The sequence below is a fragment of the Macrobrachium nipponense genome, chromosome 11 (assembly GCF_015104395.2).
Source record: "Macrobrachium nipponense isolate FS-2020 chromosome 11, ASM1510439v2, whole genome shotgun sequence".
Taxonomy (NCBI): domain Eukaryota; kingdom Metazoa; phylum Arthropoda; class Malacostraca; order Decapoda; family Palaemonidae; genus Macrobrachium; species Macrobrachium nipponense.
Genome location: NC_061087.1, coordinates 108106926 through 108129955, shown reverse-complemented (window position 1 = coordinate 108129955; position 23030 = coordinate 108106926). Strand labels below are relative to the sequence as shown.

At 37.0% G+C, this 23030-nt stretch overlaps 1 protein-coding gene across 1 annotated transcript in view; it reads right to left on the bottom strand.

Annotated features, from left to right (window-relative positions):
• Positions 1–9054: 9054 nt before the first annotated feature.
• Positions 9055–23030, bottom strand: part of LOC135209722 (serine-rich adhesin for platelets-like) — a 262683-nt gene continuing 248707 nt past the window's right edge. Inside the window, exons 17-22 of the mRNA XM_064242489.1 lie at positions 22341–22579; positions 21692–21808; positions 16193–16273; positions 12927–12969; positions 9557–12199; positions 9055–9197 (exon numbers count right to left, since the gene is read on the bottom strand). Coding sequence (XP_064098559.1) covers positions 9055–9197; positions 9557–12199; positions 12927–12969; positions 16193–16273; positions 21692–21808; positions 22341–22579 — 3266 coding nt within the window. The remainder of the gene's footprint in view (positions 9198–9556; positions 12200–12926; positions 12970–16192; positions 16274–21691; positions 21809–22340; positions 22580–23030) is intronic.

Genomic DNA, 23030 nt, shown 5'->3' with positions numbered 1-23030 from the left:
TAATAATAATAATAATAATAATAATAATAATAATAATGTTTAGAAAATATCCACAATTTTATATAAAAATATATTTATATGTAAAAATATAAAACAAAGACTTTCGAACACCTGAACGGTGTTCCTCATCAGTGTGACGTTAAAATGTAATGAAGAGGATAGTTTCCCTCCGAAGAGCATCTAAAAAGGTGGGCGGGGCGAGAAAATAATAACAGCCCATCATCGAAGTGCTGGTTCGTGTTTTAGGTAATCCCAAACTCAACAGGCAGTTGCGCCAACCTCCTCGATCTCCGAACCTGCGAAGTTGCTCCTGCTTGCACTGCATAGGTGCCATAGTCGGAAACATCCGCTGGGACGTCGGCTATCTGGAGAGAGAGGGGAAGAGGAAGCAGAGCATCAAGGTTCACATGGTCAACGTCAGTTTTAAAATTAAAATCTTTTAAGTATTGCCTGGCAATGAAACTGTTTATAAAAGGATCTTCATTGGTAAAAGATTTATTATCCTCAAAAGATATTCCCATGTTTATAGCGGCGCCTTCAACTAGTCTTTTCACGTGAGAATCGTCGCTTTTAAAAATAATTTGTGCACCATCCCAATTGATTCTGTGGTCTAAATTAAAACTGTGAGCCACCAAAGCGCTGCCCTGTGCATGAAGATCATAGGCCCTTCTGTGTTCCCTTAATCTGACCTCTAATCCCCTACCTCTTTCCCCGTAGTAACAACCACTGCAATCCTGACATGGAACCTTGTAAACACCGCTGTTTCTCTTGGTACTGTTATTATTCTTTGTAAGACCTTTTGCCAAAGTGTTTTTGTAGGTATAAACTATTTCTATGTCCTTTTGGTGCTTATTTATATAATCACCTACTTTTGAGATTTCATCGTGAAAGGGCAATGATACACGTTTCTTGACTTTCATTTCCTTATTATCTTGACCAATGTAAAACTTCTTTTTAGCTCGGCTAATTGCGTCAGTAATAAAATGTTCTGGGTACTTTAAGGACCTAAAAGTGTCTACGACATGTTTGAGTTCTCCGTCTCGAAATGCGGGGTCACATATACGAAGGGCCCTTAAAACAAAACCCATAATTGCATTCCTTTTAACTTATTGTGAGTGGTGAGAAAAATAATTAATATAATTTTCTTTGTTGGTAGCTTTTCTAAAAACTGAAAATTTAAAAGAGTTACTGTTTACATCCCTATGAATTAAAACTTCTAAGAAAGGAATCTTACCATCAACCTCTTTTTCAACTGTAAATTTTATCGAATCGACGACGTTGTTGGCAGTATTCAGTAAGCAATCTAAAGCTATGTCGTCACCGTAAAAAATAAATATGTCGTCTACATATCTCACCCACAGAGCAGGCTTACAGATGGGGTTACATCTCTCTAATATTTCAACTTCTATGAACTCCATGCACAGGTTGGCTAAAGCTGGTGACAATGGTGAACCCATGAAAACACCAGCCTTTGTTGGAAGTATTCATCATTAAGAGTGAAAATGGTAGTCAACAGACTCTAACCAAGTCTAGAAACTGGTCGCAAGGAATAGGAAAGTTGATAGTCCCTTCTTCATGTCTCTTTTTTAAATTTTCCAAAACATAGTCAAGAGGAACATTTGTAAATAAGGATGTGACATCGAGGCTAATTATCCTACCATCGGAGCGGTTAAAACACCTTAATCTGTCAATGAAATGGGAGGAGTGTATTAAGTGAGCATCAGAGATGGTGCCGAGTAATGAACTAAGGGACTTAGCTAACCATGAAGCAAGAACACTCTGTGGGGCATTACAAGTGGCAACTATTGGACGGAGGGGAGTACCTACTTTGTGTATTTTAGGAGAGCCATAAAAATATGGCCAACTAGGGATTTTTCCAGAGATTTTTGACAAGATAAGCTCTTTATGGGCGGGGTCCTGCAAAGAATTTTGCGATCTTTCTAATTTTCCGATTGAAATCCTACTGAGTTTTTGTAATGATGGGAGGGTTAGTTAATTTTATATAAAAATATAAATATGATGGGCTGTTATTATAAAGTCTTTGTTTTATATTTTTACATAGAGATATATTTTTATATATAATTGTGGATATTTTTTAAAGAATTTGTTTTCATGGAACTGTGAATTTCTTAACAATAATAATAATGATAATAATATAGTTAATCAATAATGATAATCCTTGGCCCTGTAGCATTCGACTTACCCAAATAATGGCTGCAGCTTGGTTTGCAATAATAATAATAATAATAATAATAATAATAATCTTTTGATCGAAACTTTCCTTGTTATTATTATTAAATAAAATTACCATTTTATTTAATAATAATAATAATAATAATAATAATAATTAATAATAATAATAATAATAATACACACACAAACAAACATACCTCAAGTCATATTCATAACGGGTAACCTGACACACACAAACACAAACACACAAACACGAGAGATGAATTTCCCGGTACATCCGTCTCCTTAAGAAAGTAAAACTCATCTCTAATTAGATTTCGCTGACGGATTACCAACTCCTTATTTCTTCAGCGACGCCTTATTTTCCCGAAATACGTTTGCACCCCTTCTCCCGCTAGGGGGAGGGGGGAAGGGGGAGAGAGATAAGGGGGTGCAGGCGACGATGGGAAAAAGAAATTTTTTTTCTCTCTCTCTCTCTCTCGCACCTTATTTGCGAAACAAATCTCCTGCACGCCCCTCCCCCCCTACAGAGGTAGGGTAACCCCCCTCCCCACCTACAGTCAGGGAAAACCCCCCTTCCGCTACATACTCAGGGGAAGGGGGAGGGGAGAAAAGTCGGATGATTTATTTACCTCAGAACTGGCGAGGAATAAATTAATTAAGGTTTAATTTCGGATTAATGGAGATTAATTAACATTCTGTAAACGTCTCGAGAATCAGTTGCGGCAGGGGTGGGGGTGGGATGGAATTGGTTGTTAGGGATAGGGGGGGAAGGGGAGGGAAAGAGCAAAGGTCGTGGTGGGGGCTCCCTGGTGGAGGGGGTAATGTTCGCGACTCATACATATGCATACATACATTTATGCACTAACACATGTATATTATACACTCATGTATAACTGAATCACGAAAGTTTAGAACGTGATAAATACACACACCCACATATATATACATACACACACAACACACACACACACACACACATATAATATATATATATATATATATATATATATATATATCTATATATATATATTATATATATATATCTATATATATAAATATATATATATATATATATATATATAATATATATATAGATATATATATATATATATATATAAATATATATATATATATATATAGATATATATATACGTATAAAAATATTATAAGTAGAACTATTTACCTCTTTTATTCGATATGGTGTTCCTAGTTCGAATTCCCTTTATGCAATAGACTGGCATACAGTTAAGCTGGCCTTATGCCAACACGGTCCCTTGTCCTTGGGCCGTCTGAAAGGGTGGTAAGACATATAAGAGAGCATGAGACCTGATGCGGACCTCTTAACTCTAACCAATAGAAAAGACATATAAGAACCCAAACACTACATAGATAACTGACCAAAGGAATATAGTAAATCTAATTCACTGTGGTATCTATCAAGCAGTTGAACGAGAATACTATAGTAGATTCACATCAATCGTGCATCTGATGCCTAGGCCCGTGCCTTACATCGCTCCTGATTGGCTGTTGATATGCCAATCATAGGGCTGGTAAAAACTCTCAGACTCTCGAGAGAGTCCACATACCCAGGATGTATGCTCCACCTCTCCTACGGGATACTTTTGACAGACGAATCCCTCAGGAGAGGAGGAACACACATCCTGCCTACGTGAACTCTCGAGAGAGACTGAGAGTTTCCAGCCCTGTGATTGGCTTATCAACAGCCAATCAGGAACGTCGTAAGGGACGGGCCTAGACATCAGATACACGGTTGATGTGAATCTACTATAGCACCAGGTAGTAACTACCACTTCAGAGAGACGAGAATTACTTCAAAATCATCAACATGAAACCACTACGATTTCAACCTCAACCAATCACAAAGCTGAAAAAACGTTTGGATTCAAATGTAAAGCATTCGTGATGGGAAATCAGAAATATACTTCTGTCGGATTAAATAACGAAGTGCTAATCCCCTTCCCTTCAAGGGGGGAGGGGGTTACCTATTCGCATTTCTGAGGACTGAAATAGCTTCAATAAACAATCTCGATGTGATTATGAACCCGGGACCTTGAGACTACTGCCAAATCTCATTGACGAAGAGTAGATAGACAGACAGACAGACAGCCTGACTTGTTTATCCCCAAAATGAACCCATTCAGTCACCCTTCATATCATTGGCTAAAGACGCTTCTAGGTTTCTGGGTCTAAAGGGTTTTCTGTTTACATTGCCACAAAGTATATCGCGGCGTCCCCCTGGGGCGCGCCATTAAGCGACGTTTATACAAGTAACTATAAGAGTCCCCCTCTTTTTACTTTTTTTAGCAAGAAGAGGAACTTCATTTACATGACACTGTTGATGAGTGCCACATGGCGTCAGGGCTCTCGAAACAGTGCCAGCGGGGTGCCTACAAGAACGCTTGACGTTGGCATGGTTTACGACTCAGCCGAATCTGACGTACTAGACCAAATTTTTTTTACGATTATTATTTTTGTTTTTCTTCTCCTTTTCCTTTTTCCACCCGCTTTCCTACGCAGTATTCTCGAGAGAGGCGGCATTTTCGTTTACATATGAATGGTAAAACACTGCGGTACACACACACATACGTCATGGAAGGCGGCCAATGGTACTAGGGCTTCGTTTCACGCCTTTTGAGTTGTTATGTTGAACCGATCTGGCAAAAGGCTTTCTATTCTGCAGCTCAGCATGTCATCGTGTTTATGGTGTGTGGGTCTCTCTCTCTCTCTCTCTCTCTCTCTCTGTCTCTCTCTCTCTCTCTGACGAAATAGTATTATGACAGCCCCATTTTCGAAGATTTATTGCCATATTCGCTTTAGATGGGCTCAGTATTATTCTTAGTTATCAGAAATTGTCTTTGCTACTTAGATATATCAAAACAAACGCAATACACCATTAAAATATTCCTTTACCTACAGTTCTGTACCTAACTAACAGTACCAATGGAAAAATAAAAGGCTAAACAATTCATAAATGCATCAGTCACACTGCCACAAAGACTGAAATAAATTCGCTAGCTTTAGAGTAAGAACATTAACTTTACTCGGCTACTGCTCTAGTCTAATCTTAGGCTTATGTAAGGAGGTAAATAGCTATGTGTTTGTTCATTTCATGAACATCCTTGAAAATTACTTAAGCATTTCACTGATTAGATCGTTGGTATAAGAAACTTCAAGACATTACATTCCTGAATCAACATGACGATCAGTATACAGGAAATGATTAGACTATATTCGCTAGCAAAATGACATTTCATACGAATTTCCTGTGATAGGCTTTTCGTTTTCCTACACCCTCACCACAAATCTGTGAGCTGTGACTCTTAGATAAAACGTCCTTACAAAGAACGCAACAAGAATGGCAATAGTATGTCCCCATCCTAAAAACTTGAATTTATTATTATTACTCCTCGACTGCTGAGAGAGAGAGAGAGAGAGAGAGAGAGAGAGAGAGAGAGAGAGAGAGAGAGAGAGAGTTTCTGTAATGTTGACATCCCTGTAGCTTTGCAGATTATTCGTACCCTCAATGGGTCTAGGGAAAATTATATGCTGCAATTTGCCCGTCGCGAAACCGCTCACGTTTTTGGAAAGTTTTCTGAAGAAAAGAGGAAACTTTCACACTAAACAAGTAATACCAGAAAGAAAAACACTTCTAATGCCTCAGTAGGATTAATGTATTGGTCTAAAGTTCACTAGAGACGTGACGTCATTGGTCAATGACTTTTTCTCAGTATGAAAATCTGAGTTGTAAGGCTGTTGGAATTTTTCAGAATTTTATTTTTATTCCTTCTGGGCAATTTGTATTTGTCCTTTGTAACTCTTGAATTCATTATAGATAAAAATAAAAGGTTTCTCCTCAGAAATAATTGAACTCATTGTATTTTCCATTTGGAAAACCGACACCTTCACCGCCTCGTCCTCTCTACAGAGTACGAGTAGGCCTAATCCACCAGTCATCAATTATGTTTGTAAAGCTTTTTATCTTTCCCTTTTCTATACTTTTTCCTCCTTGGACTGCAAGTCGTTCATCTACAATAAAGTACAACACAGACCAAACAGGATCCGAAATATGGGTCTCTTTGAACCAACATTTTAAGAATGTATCTTACGCCAACAAATCTTCCAGATATCCTACAACATACGGAACTCATTTTTCTTTTATATTCACGGGTTGGTTCTTTCACAAAAAAAAGCAACACTACAAGAAAGTCAGTTTTTTGACCATCAATATGCTTACTAAACCAGTACTTTGAACGAGTTTCATTCACAATTTACGGAGGTTGTCACGGGGGATATCATCAGATCTAAGAATCACGTAACTCGTAGACCCATGAGCATCATATGAACAGACATCTGTTGAAGAGGAAATGCGCTTCAGAGCTTAATATAACTGAGGTTATGGAAAATAAGTGACGAACATTGAAGATGCCCAAAAAAGCACTATCAGAATCTATGTGTTTACTGACTTACCATTGTCAACCCTTTACCATTTCCCTCTTGGCCAGCAGATACGCTTAGAAATATCTAACGTCTTTTGAACAACCTTGGTAAAACACCAGTTTAACCCCCTGTACACAGCAGTAAAGTCTACGTTTATTTCTCTCTCCCCCTCCTCCCTATTTGTCAGGATAAGGAAACACACGGAGCGTGGAATCATTTATTTATCCACAAAAAAAAGAGAGACACATACTTGAGGCATTGAAGAACTAACAGGGTGAAGGGTCCTCAGAAAGATTACATCGAGGAAAGGACTGAGCATCTACGCAGATGTTAGTACTATTCTGAAGGAGGACAGAGAAGGAGTCAATTAGATGTTGTAGGATTTCGTAGATGACCAGTCCTTCTGCAGATGATAATTCTTTTCGTTTATATAAACTTCCTGCCACCCTGCGTGGTGGGGACAAGCGTTTTTTTTTTTCTTCAGATATTCCAGCCTCTGGTACGTGAGGATTAGGCCTATAAGAGGCTTGTGGGTTGCTGTGATTTCAAACCTGGGGAATGATTATTTATCCATCTTGTTTCCAATGTAGATTTTCTCGTTTATCTTTCTTCATTTCATTCGTCGATCTCAGACGTTATTACAATAGACAGACTTCTACAGCAACGACAGCGGGTACTGAAGAGGCGAGAACCCTCAGGTACCAGAGGGTAGGGCGCGGCATGATGGGGGGGCGGCGCCCTTTTCGACGCGGACACGCAGGGTTACGGGATTCTATCCTGGACCCGCTAGCCTATATTATACCAAGAAAGGGTTCCATCAAACATTCCTAAGTGATTCCCTTGAGTACCCTAACAGTTTTTAAAATCTAAAAACCCTTGCATTCACTAACCAATACATTTATACACTATGAACAGCTTTATACATTATGAACAATTATCGAATTGTTTTCTTTTTAGCGAATTCATCTGTTTCTTGTGTGTGTTTTTTTCTCCGCGTGAAATGATTTAATAAAAAACACAATTCTTTGAATGCATGGGTTCGAGGATTCGAGTTTTTTTTTAATATATATAGTAATCTGGGCCAACTGGGCTTTTATTAATATTTATTATTTTTCTCGAGAAGCAAATCCCCTCCTATTACAAACCCCCTTACTCCATTTTAAGTTTTCCAACGACAGGAAAAAAAACTCAATCAAAAAATGAGCAAAGAGGGAGCGAGTGTTTTTTTCCCATTTTGTGACATGAGCCAAAAACTGACCTGAGGGAATTTCAAACTTCCTTTGCATATTTTTTTTTTATTTTATTTCATCACGAAACAAAAGACACGCGCACCTCCATCAAAATTACGACTCACTTGTTCGCTTTTCATTTTTTAAAGCTACATACAATAAATAATTTTTTACATTCTTCGCCAAAAAAAGGGCAACAGATACGAAACGCAATGAGGTAAATGACTGAAATCACAAGAATATCTAATCAACTATACAAATAAGAATCGTTACCTTTATAATATATCGGGTTAATCTCGGCCAATCTAAGTAACAGCGCAAAAAAAAAATATGGCCTAGTTGCACGACAGTCGTACACGGCAGTCGTAGAGAAGTGCAAGACAGTCGTAGAGAAGTGCACGACAGTCGTAGAGAAGTGCACGACTGTCGTGCAAGTAATAAAATCAACAACCAAATGAGAACTAACGAAAAAAAAATCAACGAATTTTTCCTTTTCTTGCATGATTTGGCATCATCCTCCTTAGCACCACCCAAACAGCAACTAAAATGTGCAAATTTACAGCGGATGATGTTTCAACAAAGCTAATTTCAACAAAGCAAATTTACAGAGAAAAAGATTAACCAAGATGGGTATATGAACAAATGCAAGTGTGACATTTCGCTTCATACTTCAATCTAGGAAAACGCTAACAATGACCTAACAAGTGTAAATGAAACTGTAATGGCGTGTAATGGTGAACATATGGTTGTATCTCAGCGTGTCTATCATAATAACTCGTGAATTCAATGAAAGCATTTAAGTCATGTTTACAATGAACTTCAAACTTAACTGTCAAAATGCTAGCAGATATGTTTATGTGAGTAACGAACAGGTGCATTTTCACAAGACCCAAAACATTTTTAGTCAAAAGATGACTGGTGAGGAAACGAAGTATTCCCCCTCTGCCATCTTTGCTTTTTTTTATACAGATATACATTTATATATATATCACTTTCAGACCGCCATTTCATATGTTTTTTATTTCCGTTTTCAAACAAGCAGAGGCGAAGACGTAGAAGGAGAACTAGAAGAAGATGACAAAGACCTCTCCTTCAGGCATACAGAGATAAGGCACGACTTCAACGCTGAATGGCTACAAAAGAGTCCTTCGTTAGGATCTCCCCACACCTCCTAGGATTGCGTGGTGACTTTCACGGGCGTGTAGAAGTTGTTGTAAGTCCCCCAGCCCTTGGCCGCTAGGTTGAAGCTGGCCGAGCGGCGCTTGTCGATTTGCTCAGTGGTGGTGACCAGGTCCAGCAGCGAGTGATGGGGCACTGCGACAAGAAATTAGTCGTGAGTGGATGGAATGTAGTCCCTTTCAAAGGATGACATGGTGGCTAAGAAGTGCACAGTGATATATGTGTTATTTTCATTCATGTACACTGAAGATTTTGCTAAGTTTGATGGCTGAGCAGTTTGTACAATCAAGTTGGTGAAAGCATCCTGATTCCAGTCTCGCGCACACATGTAGAAGTGTAAAAAAATATGCTAATGTCTTCAAACTTTGCTTAACTTAGTTGACAGGGTACTTCTGATTAGATTTTTTGGTCAAAAGGAAACTTCAATAAGAAAAACTCCAGCACAATATAATACAAATACCAGTTTAGACACATAAACTGATGCCAATTCTTACCATCAACTGGTGTTGGAGGAAGCGAAGCTCGTTGGACGACCTTCACCTCGGCAGTATAAATGGCACCAGCCCCTGTGGATGAGGAGGGATCGGGAGGATTGTTGGTGCCACATGACAGCAAGGAAGAAGTCATTGGCGGAGGTGTCTTAGCGGACATGAGACTCATCTCAGTACCCTGTCGGGTACTCGTGAGTTCAGTCAGTGCCTGTTTCCCATCAACTACTACTTCCACCCCCCCCTCTATTTTGTCCTCCACCTTCCCAATTTCCACTGTCTCTGCATCCTTCTTTTCAACTTTCTCTAATACCTTTTCTGTTTGCTGTGCAACTGGTTTCTCTGAGTGTTTATGTGAGCTAGGGATGTGTTCACTATTGGCCTGGGACTGATTACATCTAGAGCTGTCCATCTCTTTATCTGAGTGTGTGACATCTGCAGCACAACTATCTTTCTCCTGCAAACTGAAATCGTCACTCTCTGTATCTAGGTCATTCACGAAAGGTTGCTCAGATTCTTCAACTTCCTCATTGTAACTTGCTCTTGATACACTTCGGTAGAAATCAGGGGGATGAAGGTCAGTAACATTAATGGTATCAATCAGAGAGGAATTCTCAAAGGATTTCTCCCAGTCGCTTAAAAAATCTCGAAGTTCATCCTCGTTCAAGGATGATCGTTTTCGGTAATCGTAAAGTTGAATTTTTGGGATAGGAAGAGGACTTTCTACAAAATCATATCCTTTAAATTCACCCAGTGACTTTAGCTGAGGGATTCTCTTGATCATTTTGACATCTTTATGTGTACCTTCTTTGTCTTCTGACATACTAACTAAGCTGACAGAACTACCTGAATGGACAGTTCTAGATATTGAGTCATCAGTGCTGTGTATAATTTTGGTTTTAGTGTCAGAACTATGATGCACTGCCTTTAATTCAGAAGTATGGCTGACTTGTGAGTCAATAACTTTAATCTGTTCAGTGCTCATAGACTCAGAAACTGCAGATGTCTCAGTCTTGCTTAAGGCTGTACAAGATGACAGAGTATTAGAGAGTTTTTCAGAAGATACAGAGGCAGTGGTATCCAGAGAGGATATGACTGCAACCTTATGAGGTGGCAAATCAATCCTCTCTTTGTTAACCAAACTTGTAGAATCAGATTCTCCTGCTAATGAAATAGGGTGATAACTATTGCCATTAGAAGCATCCTTGCAAAAGGAAGGCTCGCTTGCTAAAGAAAATTGTGGTAAGCTGTTGCATGCACTAGAGAGATTATCATAAGCAGACTTATTGTTATGGAACTGAGGAGTAATGGGGGGAACTGAGGGAGGAGATGGAGACTGTAACTGTGAAACGTTGTGTATCAGTGAAGATAGGGAGATAAGGGGGAGAGATGTGGGCCGAGCAGGTCTGTTGTTTAAGGTGGTTGTGATATTTTTCACACAGCTATCCTTTTGAATGATATTGGATGAAGCTCCAGTACTTGTAGAAGTTACACTACAGCTACTGTTTGACTGGGCAGAACTGGTACCTTTTAAATCTTTCTGATTTAAAGATGAATCATTGGTAGATGGTAGAAAGGTAGGGCCTTTTTCCAGATCCACATTGGCAATGCCCTTGTGTTGGATCTGCTGATAGCTGGTTTTGGTTTCCATCTTACTCAATGCTTCATTCACCATTGCTTCACAACCATTCAGCACCATTTCCGTACCATTTGGCATGACTATTAATGGTGGGCTTCCTGGTTTAAGTGTATCTTGGCTCTCGTCCTTGTGTGAAGTTTCATTGTTAGTGGAAGGTGTGATCACTGAGGAGGAGGAGGAGGATGACGACGATGCAGGAAATGGTCTCTGTTGCTTAAGAGGTGCAGTGGCAGCAGGAGAGGCAGTTGCAGAATCTACTGGAGCATAAACTTTAGATTTATCAGCAGAGAAGGAAACAGCAGCCTTGGAATAAGAAGAATTACTTACAGAGACATTAGTTCCACTTACTGGAAACTTTTTATTATTAGTTGCAAGTGCAGGAGTAGACTGGGAGGAGGCAATTCTTTCATGGAACTTAGAGAGGTCTAAAGGTTTGGGTTTAAATATGACAGTTGGCACAGGAGAAGATGATGCAGAGTTTCCAGTACACATTAAAGGCTTAGGTGATGATTTCACAGCAGCCATGCGGTTAATGTGGCTTGTCGGAACGGGTGAGCCAGTAGGTGTATGAACAGACCAGGAAAGTGGGCTGGGCGAGATACAAAGAGGTGAAAAGACTTTTGCAAGAGGTTTAGGAGAACAAGCACTCTGAATAGGAGAATCCGCAGTAGTTCTTTGGGAGCTGGAGACACCAGTAGGGGGAAAACACAAGGGAGAGAAAGTCTTGGCGACAGGCTTGGGGCAACTAGCGAAGGTGGCTGCTGAAGGCGGAGTAGAAGCATGAGAGCGAGCAGGGATATTGTCTGCCACTTTGTTGTTGCTAGCTGCATTGGTCTGATAGGGACGATTTGGCGTCGCCCTGCCTCCACCATTGCCACCACCTGCAGGAGTGGTTGCTGGCACCAGTTTAGACTTGGAAGGTTCTGGTTTAGGCTTGGAAGGTTCTGATTTAGTAGTAGGCCTAGTAGGTTGGGTCAAGATCTTAGAGATATCTGGGAGATTGAAGGAGCCTGCAGACAGACATTGGAAGACTACGGTAAGAAAGAAAAACAAACTAAAAACGGGGTCAATAATAACACAATTTTCACAGTTCATGCATAATGTCATCATACTTGAAATTCGGGGTAAATTCAGGCAGAGGAGATGAAAAATACAAAATATAAATAAAACACATTGCCAAAGACTGACATGCTGCAAGTCATGCACTTAGCGCTGCATATATCACATTGAAGTGGGATGCGGATCACCAGTAAGTACTCACAGTTACAGAAAAAAAGGAAGGAAACAAAGTTATTGCATTGTTAACAACCAAATACCTCAAGCATGACTTTATTAACGACGATGGCACAGCACAGGAGGAACAATTGCGGACAGAAAATACACTTGTAAAGTCAAAAGGAATGTAAACGCTCTGCATTGAGAAGCACCCTTTTCCAAAAGGAATTTAACCAAGACATCTGACTCAGAGAACATCTCTTTCTTTGAGGCAGAGACAAAATCAGTCCTAAATGATATACAGTCTAAGGCTACAGTGACACTGTTCTTCATGAGATCATTGTGTATAACACTATAGAGACCAAACAATGTTTTTTTTTTCCAAAATGCCAGTGGTATAGTGTCGGTCATTCCTTGCCACACAAACACACACTCCTGGCTTCCTCAACCAGAAAATCTGAATAGAAATGCATCATTAAATATATAAACATTCTGATGATAACTCTGGCAAAAAGCACTCACCTGGTGCAGCTGCTGGTGGGGCAATGGATAATCCAGTCGCAATCTGTAAAATAAGGTGTTGGCAATCAGTCCTGTGTAGATATTCTATGGTTCTGAAACGCCAGTAGGCTAAATGATGCCATGGGGCACCGATACATTGTACAGGGTGTCCATAAAGTCCAGTACCATTACAAGTATTTATTGCTTGTAATGGTACTGGGACTTTATGGACACCCTCTATTGTACTACGCATCTTAAAAATTAACAAAATTAACGAAAAGATTAATGTCTCAATATTTACCTCAGACCTTTGTGCTCAATTATAAGGTACATCATAGAAATTAAATCAAATCAGTTTTATATATACATATATGTATAATGAAATTTAACAACCACTATATCTATTGACATACACATCCACGTTTTACCTTTTCTTAAGTATTTGCGTAACAAATAAAAATTTTCAAAAAGTCAGGACTTGTTTTATAAATTTTCAAAATGTATAATTAACTGTACCTCGCAAAAAATGTTCTAAAACCTTTTTTAGCTTAAAGATCATACTATTTATGGAAAGCATAGCTATGTACTGTTGAATTTGACAACAATGTTCCTTATTGCTATGGCATAAAATGAAAGTAGCCAGTCGACAATGAATAACTTAACTTTTAAAGAAGTTTTGTACAGGATTAAAAAAATTGCAGTAAAGGCAGTGTCCTATCTCTTGCGAATTTTAAAAGGGAGAAAGTCTTAAGCATCCTCCTATGAAGAGATGGCGTACTAGATTCTCTCTTATTATGGAGAGACAAGAGTCTTCGGAAGTCTTGATGAAGGGGATTTCCCTTAAGTACTGTTGCATCATTCATCTAATTTTATCCCCCGCACATTATAATATTTCCTTTCACCCTCACTGCAGCATTGTACTGAAGCCTCTTGGTAAACTCCTTCCTAGTCCTCGTGGTTGTTAAGATCAACAACTCGAAAAACAGCTGCTTTGTGAAGCCTCCTCTCTTTGGGCCTTGACTTGTAGGCCTTTGGCTGCCGAATCATTGGTCTTATAAGTCACATTAACTTTGAACCGCCTAACCTACCTAAGCTAAACTGGAAGCTTAGTCTGCTTAGTCCCCTGAAAGGTTATGGTATCCACTGAAAAAACAGTGGCCATTAGCTCACTCCTAAGTATATATCTTAGTTTAACCAGACCACTGAGCTGATTAACAGCTCTCCAAAGGCTGGCCCGAAGGATTAAATATTTTGGCGTGGCTAGGAACCAATTGGTCACCTAGCAACGGGACCTACAGCTTATTGTGGGATCCGAACCACATTATATCGAGAAATTAATTTCTATCACCAGAAATAAATTCCTCCGATTCCACGTTGACAGGGCCAAGAATCGAACTCCGGACCGCCGGATTGGTAGGCGAGCGCGAAAACCACTCGTCCAACGAGAAACTCAGAGAATATGTAATACACTACAATATAGAAATGAGAGTACAAAAAAAGATCTCAACCAATATGTCAAGGACATCTAGTACCACGACCCCTGAAGAACAAGGGCTAAAGAGCTGACCAAAAGGGGGAAAAAATAACCAACAGCTCGGACCATGATAAAGGGAAACTAACCCTACTGAAATGCAAAGAAATATGTGGCCAAATTGCCAGATCGCTAGACTGACGAACCATAAGAGCGAGAAAAAAAACTGTTAGTAGAAAATGTTCATGTTACAGTTATCTCTGATCAGAGCTTGACAGGTTAACGATGACCTGTCCATACATGGAAAATAATTACAATAATTTGTTTAACAGAAACCATTTAATGACAGTCCTTAATTGTGAACGACATTTTAGGAAAATGCTATGGACTGGAAGCAAGAATCTTGAGTCTGTCATGAGTGAATGATAACAAGAACATAAATTCGACCTTTTCTTTGGTCGTTGTAACTTAAGTGACAAAAAATATGTTTTCATGTCGCATAAAGTGGATTAACGGATTTTACTATAGCTAAATCAAAGGCTCGGTAGATCAAGACATTGGATCGTGACAAGACTGAAACTTTTTTGCAAATCGTTTCTGGGTTTCCCCGTTGATTAAAAGGGACTATAGATTTTTGAGTAATAATCACATGACAGCCATGAGAACATGTCTTTGATGAGATATTGTTGGCACTAATGTTATTGACCTTTGATTAAGAAAGCTTATTCTCAATCATTTCATGACAAGGATATGATTTTGACAAATCATTTCGGGTAAGACATTTAAGATGAACGAGGAATTTTCTGAAAAAGTTAACTAGTAAGTTATGACAAAATTCTGGGTTTGGTAACATGGTCCAAGCAAGAATCTTAATATGACAAATTTCTCAGCTAAATGCCAGGTCGACATCAACAAAAATCAGACGATTATATATTTGTCAGTCATTTAAATCACATGAATATTGGATTTAAAAACATATTACAATAATCACAAGAGAACTGAGTTGGACGAATCAATATGAATATTGATTCCGATAAAAATACCATAATTACAAAAGAAATCACTTGAATAAATCACCATAAATATTGATTTCGAAAAAAAGAATATCACAGTTACGAAAGAACTGACTTGGGAAAAAAATCATTATAAATGTTGATTTTGAAAAATAAAATTACTAAAATAAAAAAAAGCAACTTTTTTGGCAAAATCTGTGTATTGATTTCGAAAAAAAAATTACCAAAAGTAGGAAGGAAATGACTTTAAAAAGTCATTATGAATATTGATTTTAAAAGAATTCTCAAAATTACGAACGAATTTACTTTAAAAAAAATAACTATGAATAGTAATTTGGATAAAATTAAAAAAAACTACGAACGAATTTACTTGAAAAATTATTATGAAAACTGATTTCGAAAAAAAAAATTGCAAACGAATTTACTTTGAAATCCACTATGAACACTGGTTTCGAAAAAATTACAAAAACTACGAACGAATTGACTTTGAAAAATCATTATGAATATTGATTTCGAAAAAAATTACCAAAATTACGAACGAATTTATTTTAAAAAATCACCATGAATACTGATTTCGAAAACATAAATGAACGAAATTACGAAATTACGAATACTGATTACAAAAATAACTAAAATTACAAAGTAAATCACTTGGAAAAATCCCTTTTACTAATTCAAGGATAGTCACGACCAGTATGTTAATTTGATCCTTCAAGGACCAAGGACCGTCGACAAGCTTTTTTGAAGGAACCAGGACCTACCGAGGAAAGGAACCTTCGTCAGGTACGTGCCCATTCACTTACCGGGGCAGGCCTGGGCATCTCCATCCAACGGGGCACGGAGGAGGCTTTCGACTCCGCTCTCCCGCACAACGTCTCGGCAAGCTGGAGCAATTCCATACAAGTTCAAGTTTATAACAGTTATATATAAATTCTTCCGCCTTTTCTCTGAGTAGCTTTTATTATAAAAATTATAAAAAATACATTTTTTTCCTTTGCTGTAGTTTGGCTTTGACGTTAACGTCTTGTGGTTCTTATTTAAATTAATTTTCTACTGATGAACTTAAGTGAATGTATATAGACTTGGTATTCGAAATGCGGAAAATGAAGGAAATAATATATGAATAAATTAATTAGTGTCTATTAGATAAAACAATGTAAATAGACTTAAATAGACTTAGTATTCGAAAAGCGGAAACTCAAGGAAATAATATATGAATAAATTAATTAGTGTCTATTAGATAAAACAATGTAAATAGACTTAGTATTCGAAATGCGGAAACTGAAGGAAATAATATATGAATAAATTAATTAGCCTATAAGATAAAACAATGTAAATAGACTTAAATAGACTTAGTATTCGAAATGCGGAAACTCAAGGAAATAATATATGAATAAACTAATTAGTGTTTACGAAATAAAAACAAACTGATGATCTATATTCCTTCCAATGCACTAAATCAGTAAAGAACCAATCACTCAAATCTTACATTCATATTCATTAAAATAAACACCAGCTGTTAGTTACCACATTCTACTTATATGAAATTAATGACAACGCCAAGTATTATACGTAAATAATTAATGAATGCGTACATGCCACATTTTTTTTATCACTCTAACTACGCAGACAAGAAGAAACATAGACAAGTATTCAAAACAAAAAATGGCATATTTCCGAGGAACATCGAATGCCATCGATGATTTTCGTTCATTTTGTTTGTGAATACTTATGCCTTCCATCGGCGTGCAACAGCAGTAGCAGTAATTAGCTTATCCGCTCGGGTTATAAATGTTAATTTTTTGTTATGCAATGCAGCGTTAATATGGTCAATTTTACATAGCTTTTTTTATACATTGTAAGCGTATTATCTCATACAGCGCAAAACGTCATTCGCTTTCATAACGAGATAATTAGGAATCTAGGCGCTGAACCGACAGCTAAAGCGTTCGTAGTGATTGATGGACACTGACAGATGTGTCATTCATTTTCACAATGCATATGACACATTTCTTATTCCTTTCTACGTTGAGGTCAGGAATGAGAAAATATCACGTGATTCCTAAAAGTACTCTCAAGATATGTTTACTGAAAGTCAGGAATGAGAAAATATATTTACTTAGTCAGGAATGAGAAAATATCACGTGATTCCTACAAAACTTCTTAAGATGTGTTTACTGAAAGTCAGGAATGAGAGAATATAACGCGATTCCTAAAAGAATTCTTAAGGTATGTTTACTGACAGTCAGGAATGAGAAAATATCGCGTGATCCGTAAAAGAATTCCTAAGATATATTTACTGAAAGTCAAGAATGAGATAATATCATGTGATTCCTAAAGTCAGGAATAATAAAATATATTTAATTAAAGTCAGGAATGAGAAAATATATTTACTTAAACTCAGGAATGAGGAAATATATTCACTTAAAGTCAGGAATGAGAAAATATCACGTGATTCTCAGTAGTATTCTTAAGATATATTTACTGAAAGTCAGGAATGAGAATATATCACGTGATTCTTGAAGGTATTCATGAGATATGTTTACTGAAAGTCAGGAATGAGAAAATATATTTACTTAAAGGCAGAAATGAGAAAATATCACGTGAGTCTTAAAAGTACTCTTAAGATATGTTTACTGAAAGTCAGGAATGAGAAATATTCCGTGACTCTTAGTAGTATTCGTAAGATATATTTACTTAAAGTCAGGAATGAGAAAATATCACGTAATACCTAAAAGAATTCTTAAGATATGTTTACTGAAAGTCAGGAACCAACAAATATCACGTGATTATGATGATTATTCCTAAGATATATTTACACCAAAATCATAAGACTTTTAAATACTTAATAAATTGACGATAAAAAATTCTAAATGGCCTTATATAAATACCCGTTAAAAAAATTTATATGGCCTTATATAAATACCCAACTCAAATGCATGATGTGTGAGTGAATATATGTGTATATCAAATTTCAATAAACTTTTAACTAAATTAAATTTTTTAAATCCAAGGAATCGATAATTGCCTGTTGAAGGCTAAATCTTGAACTCTTCAGATATAACATTCCTCGTCTTCGGTGGAGTTTAAAATAATTATTTTTTATTTTATTTAGCAATATTCTAAGATTAAGAGAATATAAGCCCTATCGGATATACTATATGAAATTCACACAATCAGACAAAAATAATCTTTACACAAGGTAATGAAAGCGTAACTTAGCCTGCTAACAATAAATTTTACGAAAAAGTTATACGACACTGAATAAAGTATATATAAAAATTATGTGAGGCAGAATATGTAGCCAATTCCTTCATAATTATCTACATGATATTAAAAGTCAGTCATCAATACGCAATTAAGTACCGTTAAGCAGCATTAACTACATCCAAAAGCGTCGAGTCAGCTCTTAAATCATTGTTAAATTTTATTTTTAAAAATGGATTTATGTGTTGGACAAATTTGAGAAGGACGAAAATAAAAACCAAATTAGAAATTCAGGTGAAGAGGGAAGGTATTCCTTTGGGCGGGAGGGGGTGGGGCATAAGGAATAAAAATTTAAAACTCTCTTTTAGATTTACCATAAGTTTATTTCAGCCTTGTAAAATATATCACTTTGTGATATTTCAGCTTTTGCGTCATTTCCTGTTATAGTACTCGTATATGCACAACACTGATTCAATATATATATATATATATATATATATATATATATATATATATATATAATATATATATATATATATACTATATATATATATATATATATATATATATATATATATATATATATATATATATATATATATATATATATATATATATATATATATATATTATATATATATATATATATATATGTACGTGTATATATTATTAGTATACATATACAGGTATGTGCACAAGGACATACGCAAGAGTTATCTTTTTCCGGTACCAGCATTATGGAAAAGGAGAAATTAACCACCACAGGCTACATTTCAACTGGAATGAAAATAACAGCGTGGAGGACTGGAGCGCCACACACTAAATATATTTCTAAAAACACATTCCAGTTTGTCCTCTCCTCTTTCAGGCACTTAGATTTGTGTTGTATCAAACAAGGTGTAATGTTTAGGGTTCAATTATTCATGTGCATATAAAATATATATATATATATATATATATATATATATATATATATATATATATATATATATATATATATATATATATATATATATATGAGTTATTTTTCAGCAAAGAATATTAATTTCTTTACACCAGTTAGTTGCATAAAGCTTGATACAATTGCTCCCAGTTTATTGCAGTACTCAAAGCTCATACTACAATATCTACCTACTTTATATTCTCTCGTATCAGATTAGCTTCATATTTATCCTTTTTAAATTGTTTACAAGTTATTGCCAGCTCGTAACTTGCCTTATTTATCATTCCTTATGTATAACTTTATAAGAAAAATACTTTCCCAGTAATTTATAATTAATGCATCAACATATACTATAAATGTCTTTCTCGGACCAATGCAATGGTTTACATTGATTACGTGAGAGCACTTCTCACTAAACAAGGCATGTTCCAACCTCCAGCTTACTCGGAACGCGTGCAAGATTTAATATGCATTAAAATCTACGGTCAAACAGAGCCTTCTTTCACTAACGAGACTTTAAATATATATATATATATTTTTTTTTACATTTTCATTCTAATAAATAAATCATAAATATCCTATCCTAAAATTCCTGTATTTTTAACTCAACGCAAAGCACCTTTTTCAGACTCTCGTAGGCTCTTCCATTTGGCTTCCCTAACCCCAAACCAACAACAACAACAACAACAACAAAGTAGTTTGTTGGTTTACTCCCCGAGTAAGCGAAAAAAAAATACAGAGTTAATTCCCATAGCAGAATAGCAAGAAGAGTAATTTTTTTCTTTTTTTTCTTTTGTTGGTGAGGGGGGGGGGCAGATTTTACCATTATTATATTCCAGAAATCCGAAATATGAAGTACAACAATATTGTTTAATAAATATCCCCCAACCAGGGTAAGACTATATATATATATATATATATATATATATATATATATATATATAGTATATATATATATATATATATAAACTACAAATGAAAATGAAAAATGATAGTAACAGAATTTGAACACTTAAACTTCCCGTCCTTTACTTGAAATCAAATTTAACCCGAGATCTCATTCTATTCATTCTATTATTATTATTCATCAAATCTTTCATCTACCAACTGACAATTTACATATTAAATCTCTCAAACCCAGGACGCGTGTGACGTGTGATTCTCGGATGTGCCAAGCATTTTCAATGTTTAAACCCCTTGAGGAAAGTTAAAATACTTCGCAAAGAAGCTGGCACGGCTAAAGTAGGGACTACTTCAAGCATCACTTTCACTTGAGAAGAAATCCTTATCCTAATTAATTTGCTGTCCTACAGAACAGCCTAATACCGCAGTCCACAAAACATTCATTGGTCTTTTAGACTTATACGTATATGTACTGCATCTTGCTCTTTAGAACAGAATTACTCTTTTATATATTATGTATCTAAAGCCAAACGTTAGCCCTCTTCAAAGCTTACTCTATGCTTATTATCCTTATATGATATATATTTATTTAAAAGAAGCCAAAATGTTAGCCCTATGCATGTTAGCCTAAGAAAGAAACTCTCCTATTGAACTAAAGCTATCTAAGACACCCATTACCTTGGGTTTGTCATTTGCCGTAGTCACGTTCGTTTTAGCCTGTAACAGGGGAAATGGCAGTTCTTACATGGGTGTAATCATACAAATCATATGTACAATATATTCCGTACATATATAAGTACCTTCATACATCTAAAAGTGTTGGTTTCTTATTCCTAAAAAAAAAAAGCACAACAACGGCACATGAACCTACCTACTACTCTGAGTGGCGCTGAGACTAGACTTATACTACTTGCTGAAAGTATCCACCAAGCAAAGATAAGAGAAACTGAATTAAAATGCTGTTTATCGTGAGTCAAGAAGGGACATAGAGCCAACAGTTTTTTTAGTGAACACTGAGCAGGCAAGACGACAAAGCACCAAGATGCTGTGGTCAAACGCCATAATATGTACAGTAGCGATCTGTGTTTGTGTTGCGTTTGCTGTTGTTCAGGCTGCTAACAAGTCACAGCTCATGTTAGTGTTCGTTGGGGCTCTGTAGCAGCATAGGCTTGGAAGGAGGAGGAGGTATAGGAGGAGAAGGAGGAGACGTGCTTGTAATTTGGGTGTGTATGGGTGTGCCTATGTATACCTGGAATCTCGTTCTCTTATCTTCGAAGGCATCGGCAGCACAACCTGTCTCTAGGGCAGCGTTCCAGGGGGACTTTACCATGACGATGCTGGCACTCCTGTTCTTGAGGAACTCTTCCTGCGTGTGTGAATGGCCAAAAGTTTTACCTCGGCTGACTGAGGCACATGCGTACTTCCAGCTCTTTGATTGAAGGGATTCTCTCTCTCTCTCTCTCTCTCTCTCTCTCTCTCTCTCTCTCTCTCTCTCTCTCTCTCTCTCTTCACAAGTACTTTCACACATACAAAACTAGGCACATGAAATTCTCTTGGAATATACTACTGTAATTTCTTTTTGTAATTATTAGTATAATGAAAGTGAGGCTCATATGATTATATTAGTAAATTACTATCCACAAGCTGATTCTATTTACCAGCTAGACTTATGAATGAATTGCATTCTAATCATTATTTTTCAGCTTTTATCATATCTACAAAATTAAAACTTCACAGAAAATTAAATAACTAAAGAGAAAAAAAATCTCACTAAAAGAAAAAAAAAATGCCCCATTCACTCTCCCTCCCCACTCTCACTCTCCCTCAAGTCAGCCAGAGGAAAACTTTGGCTCCGGGAACAGACAGACACACAGACGCCTTACCCACACCGTACCTACCATAATCCTGTCCTGCTCTTTGTCTCTCTCCATTTCGGCCTGTTTCTTGGTGCCCAGAGTATTTTTGCTGCTTACATTTTGGCTGGTGCTGCTGCTGCTGCTGAGGCTGCTGAAGGAGGTGGAGGAGGAGGAAACGGAAGACTGTTGCGTGATCGAAGTCTGCTGCGATTTCTGGACGGTCGTCTCGTCGACGATGAATTTGTCCATCCTCTTCTTCCGCTTGGCGAAGAGCTCGGCTCCTGAGGGGACCAGGGGCGTGGTCAAGTTTTTTTTTGGGGGGGGGCTTCTGAGAGGTGGGGCTGGGACTTACGAATAAGAATCTCACTACTAAAACTCTTAAAAGTAAATGTATGGTCTAATAAATGAAGCATAAAAACAAACTGGGGTCTAATAAAGAATTACAGTCATGGAAGACCTTACGAACTCGGCTCCTAAGGGGGACCAAGGTCGTGGTTAGGGTTCCTTTTGGCCTCTGAGAGATGGGGCTGGTTCTTACGAATAAGAATCTTACTAATAAAACTCTTAAAAGTAAATGTATGGTCTAATAAATCAAGAATAAAAACTGGCAACAATCCAGGGCTTCATAAAGAATTACAATGTCATGGAAGACCTTACGAACTCGGCTCTTGAACGGACCAAGGTTCGTGGTCAGGGGTTTGTTTGCCTCCGATAAGTGGGTTTGGGTATTGT